General features: G+C 44.7%; 1 protein-coding gene and 1 long non-coding RNA gene across 2 annotated transcripts; both read right to left on the bottom strand.

The window, feature by feature from the left end:
• Nucleotides 1-4,667: 4,667 nt before the first annotated feature.
• LOC308163022 lies at nt 4,668-5,569 on the bottom strand. The gene is made up of 3 exons (XR_013937592.1): nt 5,499-5,569; nt 4,904-5,004; nt 4,668-4,697 (listed from the first exon to the last, which is right to left on the bottom strand). It is a non-coding gene; the product is annotated as an uncharacterized lncRNA (long non-coding RNA).
• Nucleotides 5,570-5,578: 9 nt separating this feature from the next.
• On the bottom strand, nt 5,579-15,635 carry LOC308161966 (uncharacterized protein; the record flags this gene model as incomplete). The annotated part of the gene is made up of 6 exons (XM_080536047.1): nt 15,619-15,635; nt 7,788-7,896; nt 7,329-7,452; nt 5,962-5,998; nt 5,710-5,779; nt 5,579-5,586 (listed from the first exon to the last, which is right to left on the bottom strand). The coding sequence occupies exons 1-6, from the start codon at nt 15,631-15,633 to the stop codon at nt 5,579-5,581; spliced, it is 363 nt and encodes a 120-aa protein (XP_080392173.1). The 5' UTR covers nt 15,634-15,635.

The raw sequence follows: 15,635 nt of genomic DNA, 5'->3' as shown, positions 1-15,635 counted from the left end.
GTATTTAGGTCTCGTCTGATACTGTTAACCTGTTATCAGATAAACCAAGTCAAAGGCATTCCAATCCATTATCACCCAATGTTCAGCCAGGGTGAAAGAGAAGATGATGAGGCTGGAATTGAAAAAAAAATAAAAAAGAGGCAGTGATGAGACAGCTGGTGGTGTGAGGAAGGGTGTGACAGGATAACCAGGTGGTGTGACGGAGGGTGAGACAGGATAGTCCGGTGGTGTGAGGGAAGGTGAGACAGGGTAGTCAGGTGGTGTGAGGGAGGGTGAGACAGGGTAGTCAGGTGGTGTGAGGGAAGGTGAGACAGGGTAGTCAGGTGGTGTGACGGAGGGTGAGACAGGGTAGGTGGTGTGAGGGAGGGTGAGACAGGGTAGTCAGGTGGTGTGACGGAGAGTGAGACAGGGTAGTCAGGTGGTGTGAGGGAGGGTGAGACAGGGTAGTCAGGTGGTGTGAGGGAGGGTGAGACAGGGTAGTCAGTAGGGGTGCAACGGTTCTCGGTTTTATATCGGACGGTACGGTTCGCCTTCCACGGTTCAATACACTAGTGAACTGTGCGGGTTTTCGGTTTATCCTGCTTTTCATTCAAAGTCGGAGGTGGAGTTGGTCTGGAACGCAGTTGCTTCTTGCTCAAATGTTTGTTCAGAGTTGAGAACATGGCAACAGTTTGAGGAAGCCCTGGATTGCTACAAATCTGTGTTGTGGGGTTATTAATTCTGGTTTTGGCATTGAATATAGCGATGAGGGATTGAAAACAGTGAAAAGAAACGTATCGTTTATATGTCGTATATGCGCACAATGGGCTACAGCTGGTACAGCTCTCATAGCTAAAGTGCATTTTTACTTTCATTGCTATCTTTCCTATACCAGTCGTCAAGCCTAAGGGGCACATTTGTGACTGCAGTTGGTGAAACCGTAAACTAGTGTTGTTCCGATACCATTTTTTGATCCCGATACCGATACCGATACCTGACCGTGCAGTACTTGCCGATACCGAGTACCGATCCGATACCACGGCGTTTGAAAAAACAAAACAAAAAAACATGTTTTTTGAGCCGCATACTCACCTCGATGTAAAATTATTGCTAACACTTATTCTGGCACTGCTCAAAACCTTTGTAAAACTCGTAAAGTTTTTGTAAAACTTAAGTAAAAAAAATAAAAAATAATTTTTTTTTTTTTACGTTTTTGTCAAGTACTCACCGATACCGATACCAGCATTTTGGTGCGTATCGGTGGCCATGCCGATACTAGTATCGGTATTGGAACAACACTAGTGTATATAGATGACAGATCTATAAGATCAAACATTGAACGGTCTTAATGTTTACAGAGACTATTAAATGTCAAACTCGGACAGGAATGTATGAAGTATAGTAACATCTGGTTTACCTTGAAGCCGGCCTTGAGCTGGCTGAACTTGGGGAGGAACTTGAGGAACCTGGACCTCTTCTTTCCTTTGGCCTCAGCCTGGACCGCCTCAGCGGTGAGAGGGGTCCTCACCTTCCCTGCCTCAGGTAGCGGCTCCATCAGCTCCGTCCCCTCGCCGTAGGCCTGGACCAGCGGCAGCAGGTCTCGGGAGCGGACCGACTCGTACAGCTCGGCCAGCTTGCCCGTTACCGTGGCACCGGTCTGACGGGCAAACTTATGATCCACATATTTAGCGTAGATGTACTCCTTCCTTGCCGTCCTGCCACAGAAAATAATATAGTTGGTTTCTACACTATTTCGTGTTTAAAATCTCCATGGCTATGATGTTGCCATATTTAGCATGTATTCTATAAAGGTTCTGCATTCTGTACAGTATGTTAGAATACGTTCACATCAAGTCACACAAATGATAAATGAAACCTGGCAACAACACAGTACAGTGTAAAAAGCAGGGGTCCAAAGTGGGACAAGAACATTCTAAAAGTGACCCTCTAGCATTGGCAACAATTACAGTGACGTGACAGTGGTCAAAGTCAACAGACCCTATTGAACTCAGTGTCTTCAACCGACTGGAATCTGATTATGTAGAGACTCACATGTCACTTGACGGAGTGGGCTTTGGTGAGAGACTCGGCAAGTTCCCTTCCATGATGTCATTGAAACTACTGTTCCCTATGTTCTTGGCCAGCTAAGGAGAGAGAAAAGACAAATCAAATCAAATAAAACTACACATCCACAAGTCCACCTCTACAATTCCATAATTTAGAGCAGGCATACTGTCTCTACTGCTTAAAATGATTGTTTAATAAAAGCTATTTAAATTTCGACTAGTTACTAGGTCTCTAGGCAGGATAGTAAAGTAAAGATTATCTAATTAAAATACAGAAAAATGTAATATACCAAGAGCTCGGAAGACCCTAGGTTGTCCAGTTCCATAGACCGTATGCGGGAAATGTGGACGCCCATCTCCCTGTGGATCCCAGAGCACTCAATACAGGTCAGGATGCCCAGGTTAGAGGACAGCCACTTAGGCTCTGTGGAGGGAGACCAAAGCAGTTACATTATTTAAACACAAGAGGGCGCACGGTCCATTTTGACTTGATATCAAGTCCATTTTGACTTGATATCACGCCCTTGAAAGCACTGAATAATGGCACCACACACACAACACAAAGACAAATTAATCACAAATAATTAATCAAAAGGTATACAAAGGAGTTTGTAACACCATATTTGTATGGCTGAATGCATCATTTCACAAAATGTAACCATCAATAATATTAAAAAGAGAGGGATGGGGCTGAGGGAGAGGGATATTATTGTATATCATCATCCCCTTGTTATCATTGATGGAACGTGTTCCTGTTTTTTTGCTTTCTATTTGAACACATTAACAATCAAAAGAAGGGGGGAGATAGAGAGAGACAGAGAGCAAGGTAAAGAGAGAGAAAATTAGTGAGAGTGAGAGGGGGTCGAGCTGCGTAATTTTTTTTGCTGCATTAAGAGAATACACAACAAGCCTGAGCGATGGGATCTGCCCGGGTAGCAGTAGGGTGGGAGGAGACCTGCCACAGGAAGTGGAATAGAGAAGGAGGATTCATCTCCTCAGGAAATAGATGCAGCAGTGCAGCACAGCAGCATGAAGCAGACAGGGTATGATGTGTCTGATGACCGTGGTAAACCCTATGAGGGCTGTGGGCTGGCTTCTCTCTTTCTCTGTCTTGGGCTGGATTCTCTCTTTCTGTGACACGCATGCACGCACACGCACGCACACATGCACACACAAACACACACTTGGGCTTACCTGCAGCGCCACAGTCACAGCACACTTCGTTGCCCGGCATGCGGAGCACATCCTCTATGATGGCTTTGGTCAGGTCCTCCCCCCCTCTACTCTCCTTCGCCCGACGGAACGCCATGTTCAGAGCCTCCTCCGTACTGTTGGTCAGCACAGAGATCCATCTACACACACATGGGTCAGTGAGAGTGAGTTGTTTTGATATGGTATGGTTCATGTTTTGATCATGCCCACTTCCACCATAAAAATGACCAGTTTCTGGGTGGATCTGCACAAAATCTGATATGCATGATCTTTGGACAAAAAAGGTATTTCCAGTATCTATGTTTCTTGAGATGAGCTGTGTAATAGTGTCACCCTGTGGTTAAGCACAACCATACTCAGGGTTGGTTTAACTAAACAAAAGCCTGGGCTACTAAAATACGTTTTTTAATATGTAAGTATCTTACATCACAAACTCCTGCTCATCCTCAGCCTGGAAGTGATATGTGCGATTAACTGTGTGAGAGAGAAAGATGACCCACAGTTTAGTTTATGCAACATCATACTGTACCTCTTGTGACACTAAACATTAACATTTTGTAAAAAAAACTCCTAGCCGAGTTTGGTACTGTCTCTGTAATCACTGTTGAGGTAGAAGATGTGTTTTTTTGGGGTTAAGTTGTCCTCTGTGACCTCTCACTCATCAACTCGTGACGTTAGAATTATATCTCCATTTTTGTCAACATTTAGTTTTTTACATAATCTGATCCATTAGGTGTTTATTAATGCCTGTGTGGTGTTATTTTTTAAATGTTGACATTTTTTACTTAGTAATTCATAAAATACAAAGGTTCCATCTCACAAAACATAATGGAATGTAAAAACTTTGACGCTCAATATCTCTGAACTACCCTAAACGGAGATAGAACCTTATCATTCTAAGCTCCTCAACTGTGCTGTGCCGGTTTGTGATCCTAGTCCTTTTCAATTGAGTCAAGTCAAGAACTACCAGTAGTGTTGTGACTTACGGGAGAAGAGGTCAAAACATTTCTTGTCCTCCCCGGTGGGTTTGACCTGACAGGTGAGCAGGTTCAGTCTCACTGGCTGCTTATTGGACTAAATGACAGGAAGAGAATATTAAGAAATGAATGAGCTTAGCCAATGAAAGCTATATGCTATGAAGTAATAGTCATTTTATTGTGGGTATATCTACAACCCTTTGCACCCACCCACACCCTCCTGAGGTGGTATGGCCACTTTACAGAGAAGAAACATAAATCACTCTGTGTGTGTGTGTGTGTGTGTGTGTGTGTGTGTGTGTGTGTGTGTGTGTGTGTGTGTGTGTGTGTGTGTGTGTGTGTGTGCGTGCGTGCGTTGCTGTAGTTATGGATTATGGGTGATGTAGTACTCACTGTGGCATGTGAGATGGTGAGGAAGCCACTCTTTACTGAACACTCCCTCCTTTGCCAGACCTTTCGTAACCTAGGTGACAAACATATCAAGTAATAATTGTTGTACTTTTTTATCACCTAATCTATGTGGCAGCAACATGAAAACGTGGCAACAACGACCACAAATGAAGTTGTTACCAATGGTCCATAGAGGGCTGATATGCTAGACCTTGATTAAGCTTATTTCAAGGATTAGACTAAAGATTGGCTTTTGACAATCTTCATCAGGCCACCTACCCATCACTCTTCTTCATCAGATAGCCCTTCTTCTCGCTGCCAAACTCTTTGTTCCCCTGGAGCTGGTGCATACTGTATCCACTCTGCTTGCTCTGGGAGTCCTGCAAAGACATTCCTGTGAGGCTTAATATGCAGTCGTGTAAGCAAGAATTCAATAACACTATCTATGAGCCATTAGAATACAGTGCACTAGTCGTGACGTGTTTCTGGGTCCAAAGGTGGCTGAGGCGCTGTCTTCGAAATGCCTCAGTAATAATAATAATTCATTATATTTATATGGCGCTTTTCCGAGGCTCAAAGACGCTGACAAATATGGGAAAAACGGGAAAGTGCTGTGTCCCTTGTTGTATGAATAGATCTGAGTCTAAAAAACGATTAAACTGTCATTCTACCTCTGTAGTACACTGGTACTCTGGTGTAGGGAATTTCTGGTTTGGACCCTGAAATTGCTAAACGTCACGTTTGACGTCAGACTTAACAACCGAATACATACATTTATAGTGTGTTCTCGAACACTAAAGACAGGTCAATTATAAAGCCTTGCTTTGATACACATAATATACATGCTGAGACAGCAGCTGCCAAGGCTCCTCACAGATTTGAGAATCCGCTGGAGGAGGGAACGCTTCTTGGGCTTTGAAGCTCCACTCCCCTCACAAGGCGTCGTCACAGCTGTCACTGGGCTGGCCGCTAGAGAGAGGAGAGAGAGTTCATATGAGCTTCACCAGGCCTATAGCTACAGAATAGAATACTTCATTAGTATGGTTAGTATGTCCTTGGTCGATGTGTTCTACATGTTGACTTACCTCTGCTGTGTCCATCGTCGTGGGCAACCTCAATGCCCTCCTGTCCTGGGGCTGGAGGCGGGACACTTACCTTCAATGACAGAACATATTTATAGTGTGTTCTCGAACACTAAAGACAGGTCAATTATAAAGCCTTGCTTTGATACACATAATATACATGCTGAGAAATCCATTCATAGGACATACAACACAGGATAAACAAAGTTGTGAAACAACGGTACTGGTGGGTTTACACACATCAAATACACTTACAGGGTCTGTCATGCCGTCATGGATCACCGTCCACTGCCTGGTAAAGAAACAAGTCAACATTTTCAGTTGTTTTGGTCTTGGCTCACACTTGTTGTACTGTTTATGCGCAGGGTGCAAAATATTGGGTGTGTATAGAAACATCCTTCTACCATCTAAGAAACATCACTAAGGTACAATCATTTCTCTCCCAGGCAGACACTGAAAAATTAATGCATGCGTTTGTTACTAGTAGGCTAGATTACTGTAATGCTCTCCTGACAGGTCTCCCCAAAAAAATGATAAATAGACTACAAATGGTTCAAAATGCTGCTGCTCGTGTCCTTACTAGGACCAAACGGAGAGCGCACATCACACCTGTCTTGAGATCACTACACTGGCTCCCTGTCAGTCATAGAATAGACTTTAAGATCCTTTTACTAGTTTATAAATCACTTCACTGTGATGCACCCAATTACATGGTGGACATGCTCATAAGATACACACCAGCTAGACCCCTACGGTCTAGTGGCACGGAACTTTTAATAGTGCCAGAGGCTAGGACAAAGAGATTTGGAGGATCAGCTTTTAGCATATATGCTCCTAGATTGTGGAACACCCTACCTGAGGGCCTGAGGTTGTCTAAAACTCATTTTTAAGCGTGACCTCAAAACCTACTTATTCAATGTCGCCTTTTGATACTAAGGGAGACATTGGACATTATAGAACTAGGATCACTAGGCCATTACACCATACTCGTGTTTTTGAGATTTGTGTTGACAGGAAAATGGACCCGAGTGCTGATGAGGCACTGTCAGCTCCAAATAGCACCTAGAGCAGTACTGGAACCGGTACAAGGGTGTACCAGGACCACCATCAGGTTGTATTGCTGTCATCTTTATTGTCTCTATTGTGTTGTTGCATCATAACTGTGCTTAAGTTTCTCTTTTGGCAGGACCTGTGACCATACTGGATGCAGAACGATGCAAATACAACACAAAATTTATGGACAGTGTGTACGCCGATAATATGCAAGGAATTTTTCCTGGATACATGGTGTACAGGTTTTTGCCCTTGCTTGCTTGCTTTGTGCCGGTGGTCCTGGCCTCCCCTGGGGGACCGCTGGGTACTGGTAAGCAAACTGGCTAGTAGTCGCTCTATTGGTAGAGGGCTGCAAGGGAATTTTTCCTGGCTACATAGTATACAGGTTTTTTACTTTTGCCTGCTCGTGGCTCTGTCAGTATTGATTGATTGATTGACTGATTGACTGAACATTTTCATTGTGTGAAGCGCATTGAGTTGCATCTTGTAAGAAATGCGCTATACAAATAAAATTTGATTTGATTTGATTTGATAGGGAGCATAGATACAGTAGAGCGCATAATACTGACTCATCAGTGAGACCCTTCATGAACTTCATCAGGATGGGGAAGGAGTCCTGATCCGCCAGCAGCTTGATTACTGCTCCTCTGTCCTCACTCTTCGTTCCGGAAGCAGAGGACATCACAGAAGGAGCTAAAAGAACCAAACAGAGAGGATTCTGGGGTTTTATTGCCAGCTATGAAATATAGTCTGTAGTACATTAAGACAATCAATGGTTGTGTTTACAATATTCACACTAGCATACCATGATGGAGCCATTTCCCAGTCTTGCATTCAAAATGATATGTATGGCCATGCATTCATAATGAATGTTAGCATGTGGATATTGGATTGATGTTCGAGTCATTATCATTGTCTGTGATCGGATGTTTAATAGGAATGAAAGACATTTTTTCTTCTCATCAAACCAAGTCTTCAACATAGAAGTTATAGAAGTCTACAGGGAGAAGTCAACAGAAAACTCTCACCTGCATCAGTCTTTGCGCTCTTCTTTGCGCTCTTCCTAACGTATTTGGCGCTCTTCTTTGCGCTCTTCCAAACGCATTTGGTGCTCTTCCTCGTGCTCCTACTCTTCACCTGCAACACAACAGAGTTCAGATCGTCACATTCTGGTCAACTTGTTACGTGAAGTCAAAGTAGCTTCAGACACAAAAAGTAGCTTCACATAAAAAACGGATTAAAAGGATGAAAATCTGTCTGACTGAAAATCTGTCTGACTGAACAGTGTTATACAGTACTATACTTCTCTTCACAGTCTATATACTGAGCTCTCAGGTCTTCTGACGCTGGTTTTCTCTGTGTACCACAAGTACAAAAGAAGAGATTTGGTGAGGCTGCATTCTCATTTTATGCACCCAAATTGTGGAATGCACTGCCAGTTTACATTAGGGATGCAACCTCAGCAAATATGTTCAAGTCAAGACTAAAACCCCATCTTTTTAATATTGCCTTTAAATGACTAAATAATTCAATTAAGATTATATAATGATTGGAGCACTTTGAGCTGCAACGTTTGCAGGAAAAGCGCTATACAAGCGTGATTACGTCATAATACATTGCACACAGTGGCGGCCAATCAGAGACCTGTAGACCATCTTCATGTGGCCCGCCGAAGAAAAATGTTTTTTTTATTTTTATGAAAAATATTTTAAAATATATATTTTAAATAAATACTTTATTTATGACTGTCTTGTATCACGTTGGTTATTACATATTAAGGGTTTTAACCATTCCGTTTTTTTTTAAACGACAAGGTGTATTACCCCCAAGAATAAGGTGACACCTGGTAGATTTAGGTCTAAAATAACAATGCAATTGTAATTAATTGATAGTAAATTAGAAAGAGTACAAATTGAATCATTTCGTGATTAAAAGAGTCCAGTGTTGAGTTATATTCGTGCATAGATGTATGCAGCTAATTGCTAGTCATATGCAGCTGATCACAATGTAATATTTTGGCAATGATTAAACATTTTAGAGAGAGGCTCATGATGAACAAGATTCAGCACTGGAGCAGCTCGGCCTCAAGGAGGTCCAGTCACATAAACACAGTAACACATTAATGAAATGGTTACCTCTGTTTTGTTTGGCATTGTCAATGCAAATGTGAAAACGCTTTTGAACGGTAGAGTCGTTTTAGTTGAACCTGTTGCAGGTGTCATAAACGTGAGTGTGTGTTAGACAGGTGTGTGTGTGTGTGTTAGACAGGTGTGTGTGTGTGTGTGTTAGACAGGTGTGTGTGTGTTAGACAGGTGTGTGTGTGTGTTAGACAGGTGTGTGTGCGTGTGTTAGACAGGTGTGTGTGTGTTAGACAGGTGTGTGTGTGTGTGTGTTAGACAGGTGTGTGTGTGTGTGTTAGACAGGTGTGTGTGTGTGTGTTAGACAGGTGTGTGTGTGTGTTAGACAGGTGTGTGTGTGTGTGTGTGTTATACAGGTGTGTGTGTGTGTGTTAGACAGGTGTGTGTGTGTTAGACAGGTGTGTGTGTGTGTTAGACAGGTGTGTGTGTGTGTTAGACAGGTGTGTGTGTGTGTGTGTGTTAGACAGGAGTGTGTGTGTGTTAGACAGGTGTGTGTGTGTTGGACAGGTGTGTGTGTGTGTTAGACAGGTGTGTGTGTGTTAGACAGGTGTGTGTGTGTGTGTGTTAGACAGGTGTGTGTGTGTTAGACAGGTGTGTGTGTGTGTGTGTTAGACAGGTGTGTGTGTGTTAGACAGGTGTGTGTGTGTGTGTTAGACAGGTGTGTGTGTGTGTGTTAGACAGGTGTGTGTGTGTGTGTGTGTGTGTTGGACAGGTGTGTGTGTGTGTGTGTTAGACAGGTGTGTGTGTGTTAGACAGGTGTGTGTGTGTGTGTGTGTTAGACAGGTGTGTGTGTGTGTGTGTGTGTGTTAGACAGGTGTGTGTGTGTGTGTTAGACAGGTGTGTGTGTTTGTTAGACAGGTGTGTGTGTGTTAGACAGGTGTGTGTGTGTGTTGGACAGGTGTGTGTGTGTGTTAGACAGGTGTGTGTGTGTGTTAGACAGGTGTGTGTGTGTGTGTGTGTTAGACAGGTGTGTGTGTTAGACAGGTGTGTGTGTTAGACAGGTGTGTGTGTGTGTGTGTTAGACAGGTGTGTGTGTTAGACAGGTGTGTGTGTGTGTGTTAGACAGGTGTGTGTGTTAGACAGGTGTGTGTGTGTGTTAGACAGGTGTGTGTGTGTGTGTTGGACAGGTGTGTGTGTGTTAGACAGGTGTGTGTGTGTTAGACAGGTGTGTGTGTGTTAGACAGGTGTGTGTGTGTGTTAGACAGGTGTGTGTGTGTGTGTGTGTTAGACAGGTGTGTGTGTGTGTTAGACAGGTGTGTGTGTGTTAGACAGGTGTGTGTGTGTGTTGGACAGGTGTGTGTGTGTGTGTGTTAGACAGGTGTGTGTGTGTGTGTTAGACAGGTGTGTGTGTGTGTTAGACAGGTGTGTGTGTGTTAGACAGGTGTGTGTGTGTGTTAGACAGGTGTGTGTGTGTGTTAGACAGGTGTGTGTGTGTGTGTTAGACAGGTGTGTGTGTGTTAGACAGGTGTGTGTGTGTGTGTGTGTGTGTGTGTTAGACAGGTGTGTGTGTGTGTGTGTGTGTGTGTGTGTGTGTTGGACAGGTGTGTGTGTGTTAGACAGGTGTGTGTGTGTGTGTGTGTGTTAGACAGGTGTGTGTGTGTGTGTGTGTGTTAGAAAGGTGTGTGTGTGTTAGACAGGTGTGTGTGTGTGTTAGACAGGTGTGTGTGTGTGTGTGTGTGTGTGTGTTAGACAGGTGTGTGTGTGTGTGTGTTAGACAGGTGTGTGTGTGTGTGTTAGACAGGTGTGTGTGTGTGTTAGACAGGTGTGTGTGTGTTAGACAGGTGTGTGTGTTAGACAGGTGTGTGTGTGTGTGTTGGACAGGTGTGTGTGTGTTAGACAGGTGTGTGTGTGTGTTAGACAGGTGTGTGTGTGTGTGTGTGTGTGTGTGTTAGACAGGTGTGTGTGTGTGTGTGTTAGACAGGTGTGTATGTGTGTTAGACAGGTGTGTGTGTGTGTTAGACAGGTGTGTGTGTGTGTGTTAGACAGGTGTGTGTGTGTTAGACAGGTGTGTGTGTGTGTGTGTGTGTGTTGGACAGGTGTGTGTGTGTGTTAGACAGGTGTGTGTGTGTGTGTGTTAGACAGGTGTGTGTGTTAGACAGGTGTGTGTGTGTGTGTGTGTGTGTGTGTGTGTTGGACAGGTGTGTGTGTGTTAGACAGGTGTGTGTGTGTGTGTGTTAGACAGGTGTGTGTGTGTGTTAGACAGGTGTGTGTGTGTTAGACAGGTGTGTGTGTTAGACAGGTGTGTGTGTGTTAGACAGGTGTGTGTGTGTGTTAGACAGGTGTGTGTGTGTGTGTGTTAGACAGGTGTGTGTGTGTGTTAGACAGGTGTGTGTGTGTGTGTGTTAGACAGGTGTGTGTGTGTGTGTGTTAGACAGGTGTGTGTGTGTTAGACAGGTGTGTGTGTGTGTTAGACAGGTGTGTGTGTGTGTTGGACAGGTGTGTGTGTGTGTTAGACAGGTGTGTGTGTGTGTGTGTGTGTTAGACAGGTGTGTGTGTGTTAGACAGGTGTGTGTGTGTGTGTTAGACAGGTGTGTGTGTGTGTGTGTGTTGGACAGGTGTGTGTGTGTGTTAGACAGGTGTGTGTGTGTGTTAGACAGGTGTGTGTGTGTGTGTGTTAGACAGGTGTGTGTGTGTGTGTGTTAGACAGGTGTGTGTGTGTGTGTGTTGGACAGGTGTGTGTGTGTGTGTGTTAGACAGGTGTGTGTGTGTGTGTGTTAGACAGGTGTGTGTGTGTGTTAGACAGGTGTGTGTGTGTGTGTGTGTTAGACAGGTGTGTGTGTGTGTGTGTGTGTGTGTGTGTGTGTGTGTGTGTGTGTGTTGGACAGGTGTGTGTGTTAGACAGGTGTGTGTGCGTGTGTTAGACAGGTGTGTGTGTGTGTTAGACAGGTGTGTGTGTGTTAGACAGGTGTGTGTGTGTGTTAGACAGGTGTGTGTGTGTGTTAGACAGGTGTGTGTGTGTGTTAGACAGGTGTGTGTGTGTTAGACAGGTGTGTGTGTGTTAGACAGGTGTGTGTGTGTGTGTTAGACAGGTGTGTGTGTGTGTGTGTTGGACAGGTGTGTGTGTGTGTTAGACAGGTGTGTGTGTGTGTTAGACAGGTGTGTGTGTGTGTTAGACAGGTGTGTGTGTGTGTGTTAGACAGGTGTGTGTGTGTGTTAGACAGGTGTGTGTGTGTGTGTGTGTTAGACAGGTGTGTGTGTGTGTGTTAGACAGGTGTGTGTGTGTGTAAGCCAGGTGTGTGTGTGTTAGACAGGTGTGTGTGTGTGTTAGACAGGTGTGTGTGTGTGTTAGACAGGTGTGTGTGTGTGTTAGACAGGTGTGTGTGTGTTAGACAGGTGTGTGTGTGTTAGACAGGTGTGTGTGTGTGTGTGTTAGACAGGTGTGTGTGTGTGTGTGTGTTGGACAGGTGTGTGTGTGTGTTAGACAGGTGTGTGTGTGTGTTAGACAGGTGTGTGTGTGTGTTAGACAGGTGTGTGTGTGTGTGTTAGACAGGTGTGTGTGTGTGTTAGACAGGTGTGTGTGTGTGTGTGTGTTAGACAGGTGTGTGTGTGTTAGACAGGTGTGTGTGTGTTAGACAGGTGTGTGTGTGTGTGTGTTAGACAGGTGTGTGTGTGTGTGTGTGTTAGACAGGTGTGTGTGTGTGTGTGTGTGTGTTAGACAGGTGTGTGTGTGTGTGTGTTAGACAGGTGTGTGTGTGTTAGACAGGTGTGTGTGTGTGTTAGACAGGTGTGTGTGTGTGTGTGTTAGACAGGTGTGTGTGTGTGTTAGACAGGTGTGTGTGTGTTAGACAGGTGTGTGTGTGTGTGTGTGTGTTGGACAGGTGTGTGTGTGTGTTAGACAGGTGTGTGTGTGTGTGTGTGTTAGACAGGTGTGTGTGTGTGTTAGACAGGTGTGTGTGTGTGTGTGTTAGACAGGTGTGTGTGTGTTAGACAGGTGTGTGTGTGTTAGACAGGTGTGTGTGTGTGTGTTAGACAGGTGTGTGTGTGTGTTAGACAGGTGTGTGTGTGTTAGACAGGTGTGTGTGTGTTAGACAGGTGTGTGTGTGTGTGTGTGTTAGACAGGTGTGTGTGTGTGTGTGTGTGTGTGTTAGACAGGTGTGTGTGTGTGTGTGTTGGACAGGTGTGTGTGTGTGTGTGTTAGACAGGTGTGTGTGTGTGTGTTAGACAGGTGTGTGTGTGTGTGTGTGTGTTAGACAGGTGTGTGTGTGTTAGACAGGTGTGTGTGTGTGTTAGACAGGTGTGTGTGTGTTAGACAGGTGTGTGTGTGTGTTGGACAGGTGTGTGTGTGTGTTAGACAGGTGTGTGTGTGTTAGACAGGTGTGTGTGTGTGTGTGTTAGACAGGTGTGTGTGTGTTAGACAGGTGTGTGTGTGTGTTAGACAGGTGTGTGTGTGTGTGTGTGTGTTAGACAGGTGTGTGTGTGTTGGACAGGTGTGTGTGTGTTAGACAGGTGTGTGTGTGTGTGTTAGACAGGTGTGTGTGTGTTAGACAGGTGTGTGTGTGTTAGACAGGTGTGTGTGTGTGTGTGTTAGACAGGTGTGTGTGTGTTAGATGTGTGTGGACAGGTGTGTGTGTGTGTTAGACAGGTGTGTGTGTGTTAGACAGGTGTGTGTGTGTGTTAGACAGGTGTGTGTGTGTGTTAGACAGGTGTGTGTGTGTGTTAGACAGGTGTGTGTGTGTTAGACAGGTGTGTGTGTGTTAGACAGGTGTGTGTGTGTGTTAGACAGGTGTGTGTGTGTGTGTGTGTGTGTGTTAGACAGGTGTGTGTGTGTGTGTTAGACAGGTGTGTGTGTTAGACAGGTGTGTGTGTGTGTGTTAGACAGGTGTGTGTGTTAGACAGGTGTGTGTGTGTTAGACAGGTGTGTGTGTGTGTGTGTTAGACAGGTGTGTGTGTGTTAGATGTGTGTGGACAGGTGTGTGTGTGTTAGACAGGTGTGTGTGTGTGTGTGTTAGACAGGTGTGTGTGTGTTAGACAGGTGTGTGTGTGTGTGTGTGTTAGACAGGTGTGTGTGTGTGTGTGTTAGACAGGTGTGTGTGTGTTAGACAGGTGTGTGTGTGTTAGACAGGTGTGTGTGTGTGTTAGACAGGTGTGTGTGTGTTAGACAGGTGTGTGTGTGTGTGTGGGCCGGTGTGTGTGTGTTAGACAGGTGTGTGTGTGTGTTAGACAGGTGTGTGTGTGTGTGTGTTAGACAGGTGTGTGTGTGTGTGTTGGACAGGTGTGTGTGTGTGTTAGACAGGTGTGTGTGTGTGTTAGACAGGTGTGTGTGTGTGTGTGTGTGTTGGACAGGTGTGTGTGTGTGTGTTAGACAGGTGTGTGTGTGTGTTAGACAGGTGTGTGTGTGTGTGTGTTGGACAGGTGTGTGTGTGTGTGTGTGTGTGTTAGACAGGTGTGTGTGTGTGTGTTAGACAGGTGTGTGTGTGTTAGACAGGTGTGTGTGTGTGTTAGACAGGTGTGTGTGTGTGTTAGACAGGTGTGTGTGTGTGTTAGACAGGTGTGTGTGTGTGTTAGACAGGTGTGTGTGTGTGTTAGACAGGTGTGTGTGTGTGTGTTAGACAGGTGTGTGTGTGTGTGTTAGACAGGTGTGTGTGTGTGTGTGTTAGACAGGTGTGTGTGTGTGTTAGACAGGTGTGTGTGTGTGTGTGTTAGACAGGTGTGTGTGTGTGTGTGTGTGTTAGACAGGTGTGTGTGTGTGTGTGTGTGTTAGACAGGTGTGTGTGTGTGTTAGACAGGTGTGTGTGTGTTAGACAGGTGTGTGTGTGTGTGTGTGTTAGACAGGTGTGTGTGTGTGTGTGTTAGACAGGTGTGTGTGTGTTAGACAGGTGTGTGTGTGTGTTAGACAGGTGTGTGTGTGTGTGTTAGACAGGTGTGTGTGTGTGTTAGACAGGTGTGTGTGTGTGTGTGTTAGACAGGTGTGTGTGTGTGTGTTAGACAGGTGTGTGTGTGTGTGTGTGTGTTAGACAGGTGTGTGTGTGTGTGTGTGTGTTAGACAGGTGTGTGTGTGTGTTAGACAGGTGTGTGTGTGTTAGACAGGTGTGTGTGTGTGTGTGTTAGACAGGTGTGTGTGTGTGTTAGACAGGTGTGTGTGTGTGTGTGTGTTAGACAGGTGTGTGTGTGTGTGTGTGTGTGTTAGACAGGTGTGTGTGTGTGTGTGTGTGTGTGTTAGACAGGTGTGTGTGTGTGTGTGTGTGTGTGTGTTAGACAGGTGTGTGTGTGTGTGTGTGTGTTAGACAGGTGTGTGTGTGTGTGTGTGTTAGACAGGTGTGTGTGTGTGTGTGTGTTAGACAGGTGTGTGTGTGTGTGTGTTAGACAGGTGTGTGTGTGTGTGTGTGTGTTAGACAGGTGTGTGTGTGTGTGTGTTAGACAGGTGTGTGTGTGTGTGTGTGTGTGTTAGACAGGTGTGTGTGTTAGACAGGTGTGTGTGTGTGTTAGACAGGTGTGTGTGTGTGTGTGTGTGTGTGTGTTAGACAGGTGTGTGTGTGTGTTAGACAGGTGTGTGTGTGTGTTAGACAGGTGTGTGTTGTTCTTTAAAAAATTAATTAAAATTAGTGACATAATAAAACATACAATCCAAGGGGCATAGAACAAAGATAAACAAAATAATATAAGAATGACTATAAGATTTTTAAAAGTAAATACATATATAATATGTATAATGTAAATATATATTCATACTAAAATATGCTAGCCTGCCTATTATTAGACTGTCCTACACGCAGTTCCTTACCGTCTGAGTAATCATAA

This window comes from Nansenia antarctica, assembly GCF_963989245.1.
Source record: "Nansenia antarctica genome assembly, chromosome: 7".
Taxonomy (NCBI): Eukaryota; Metazoa; Chordata; class Actinopteri; order Argentiniformes; family Microstomatidae; genus Nansenia; species Nansenia antarctica.
This window is presented reverse-complemented; position numbering and strand designations above follow the sequence as displayed.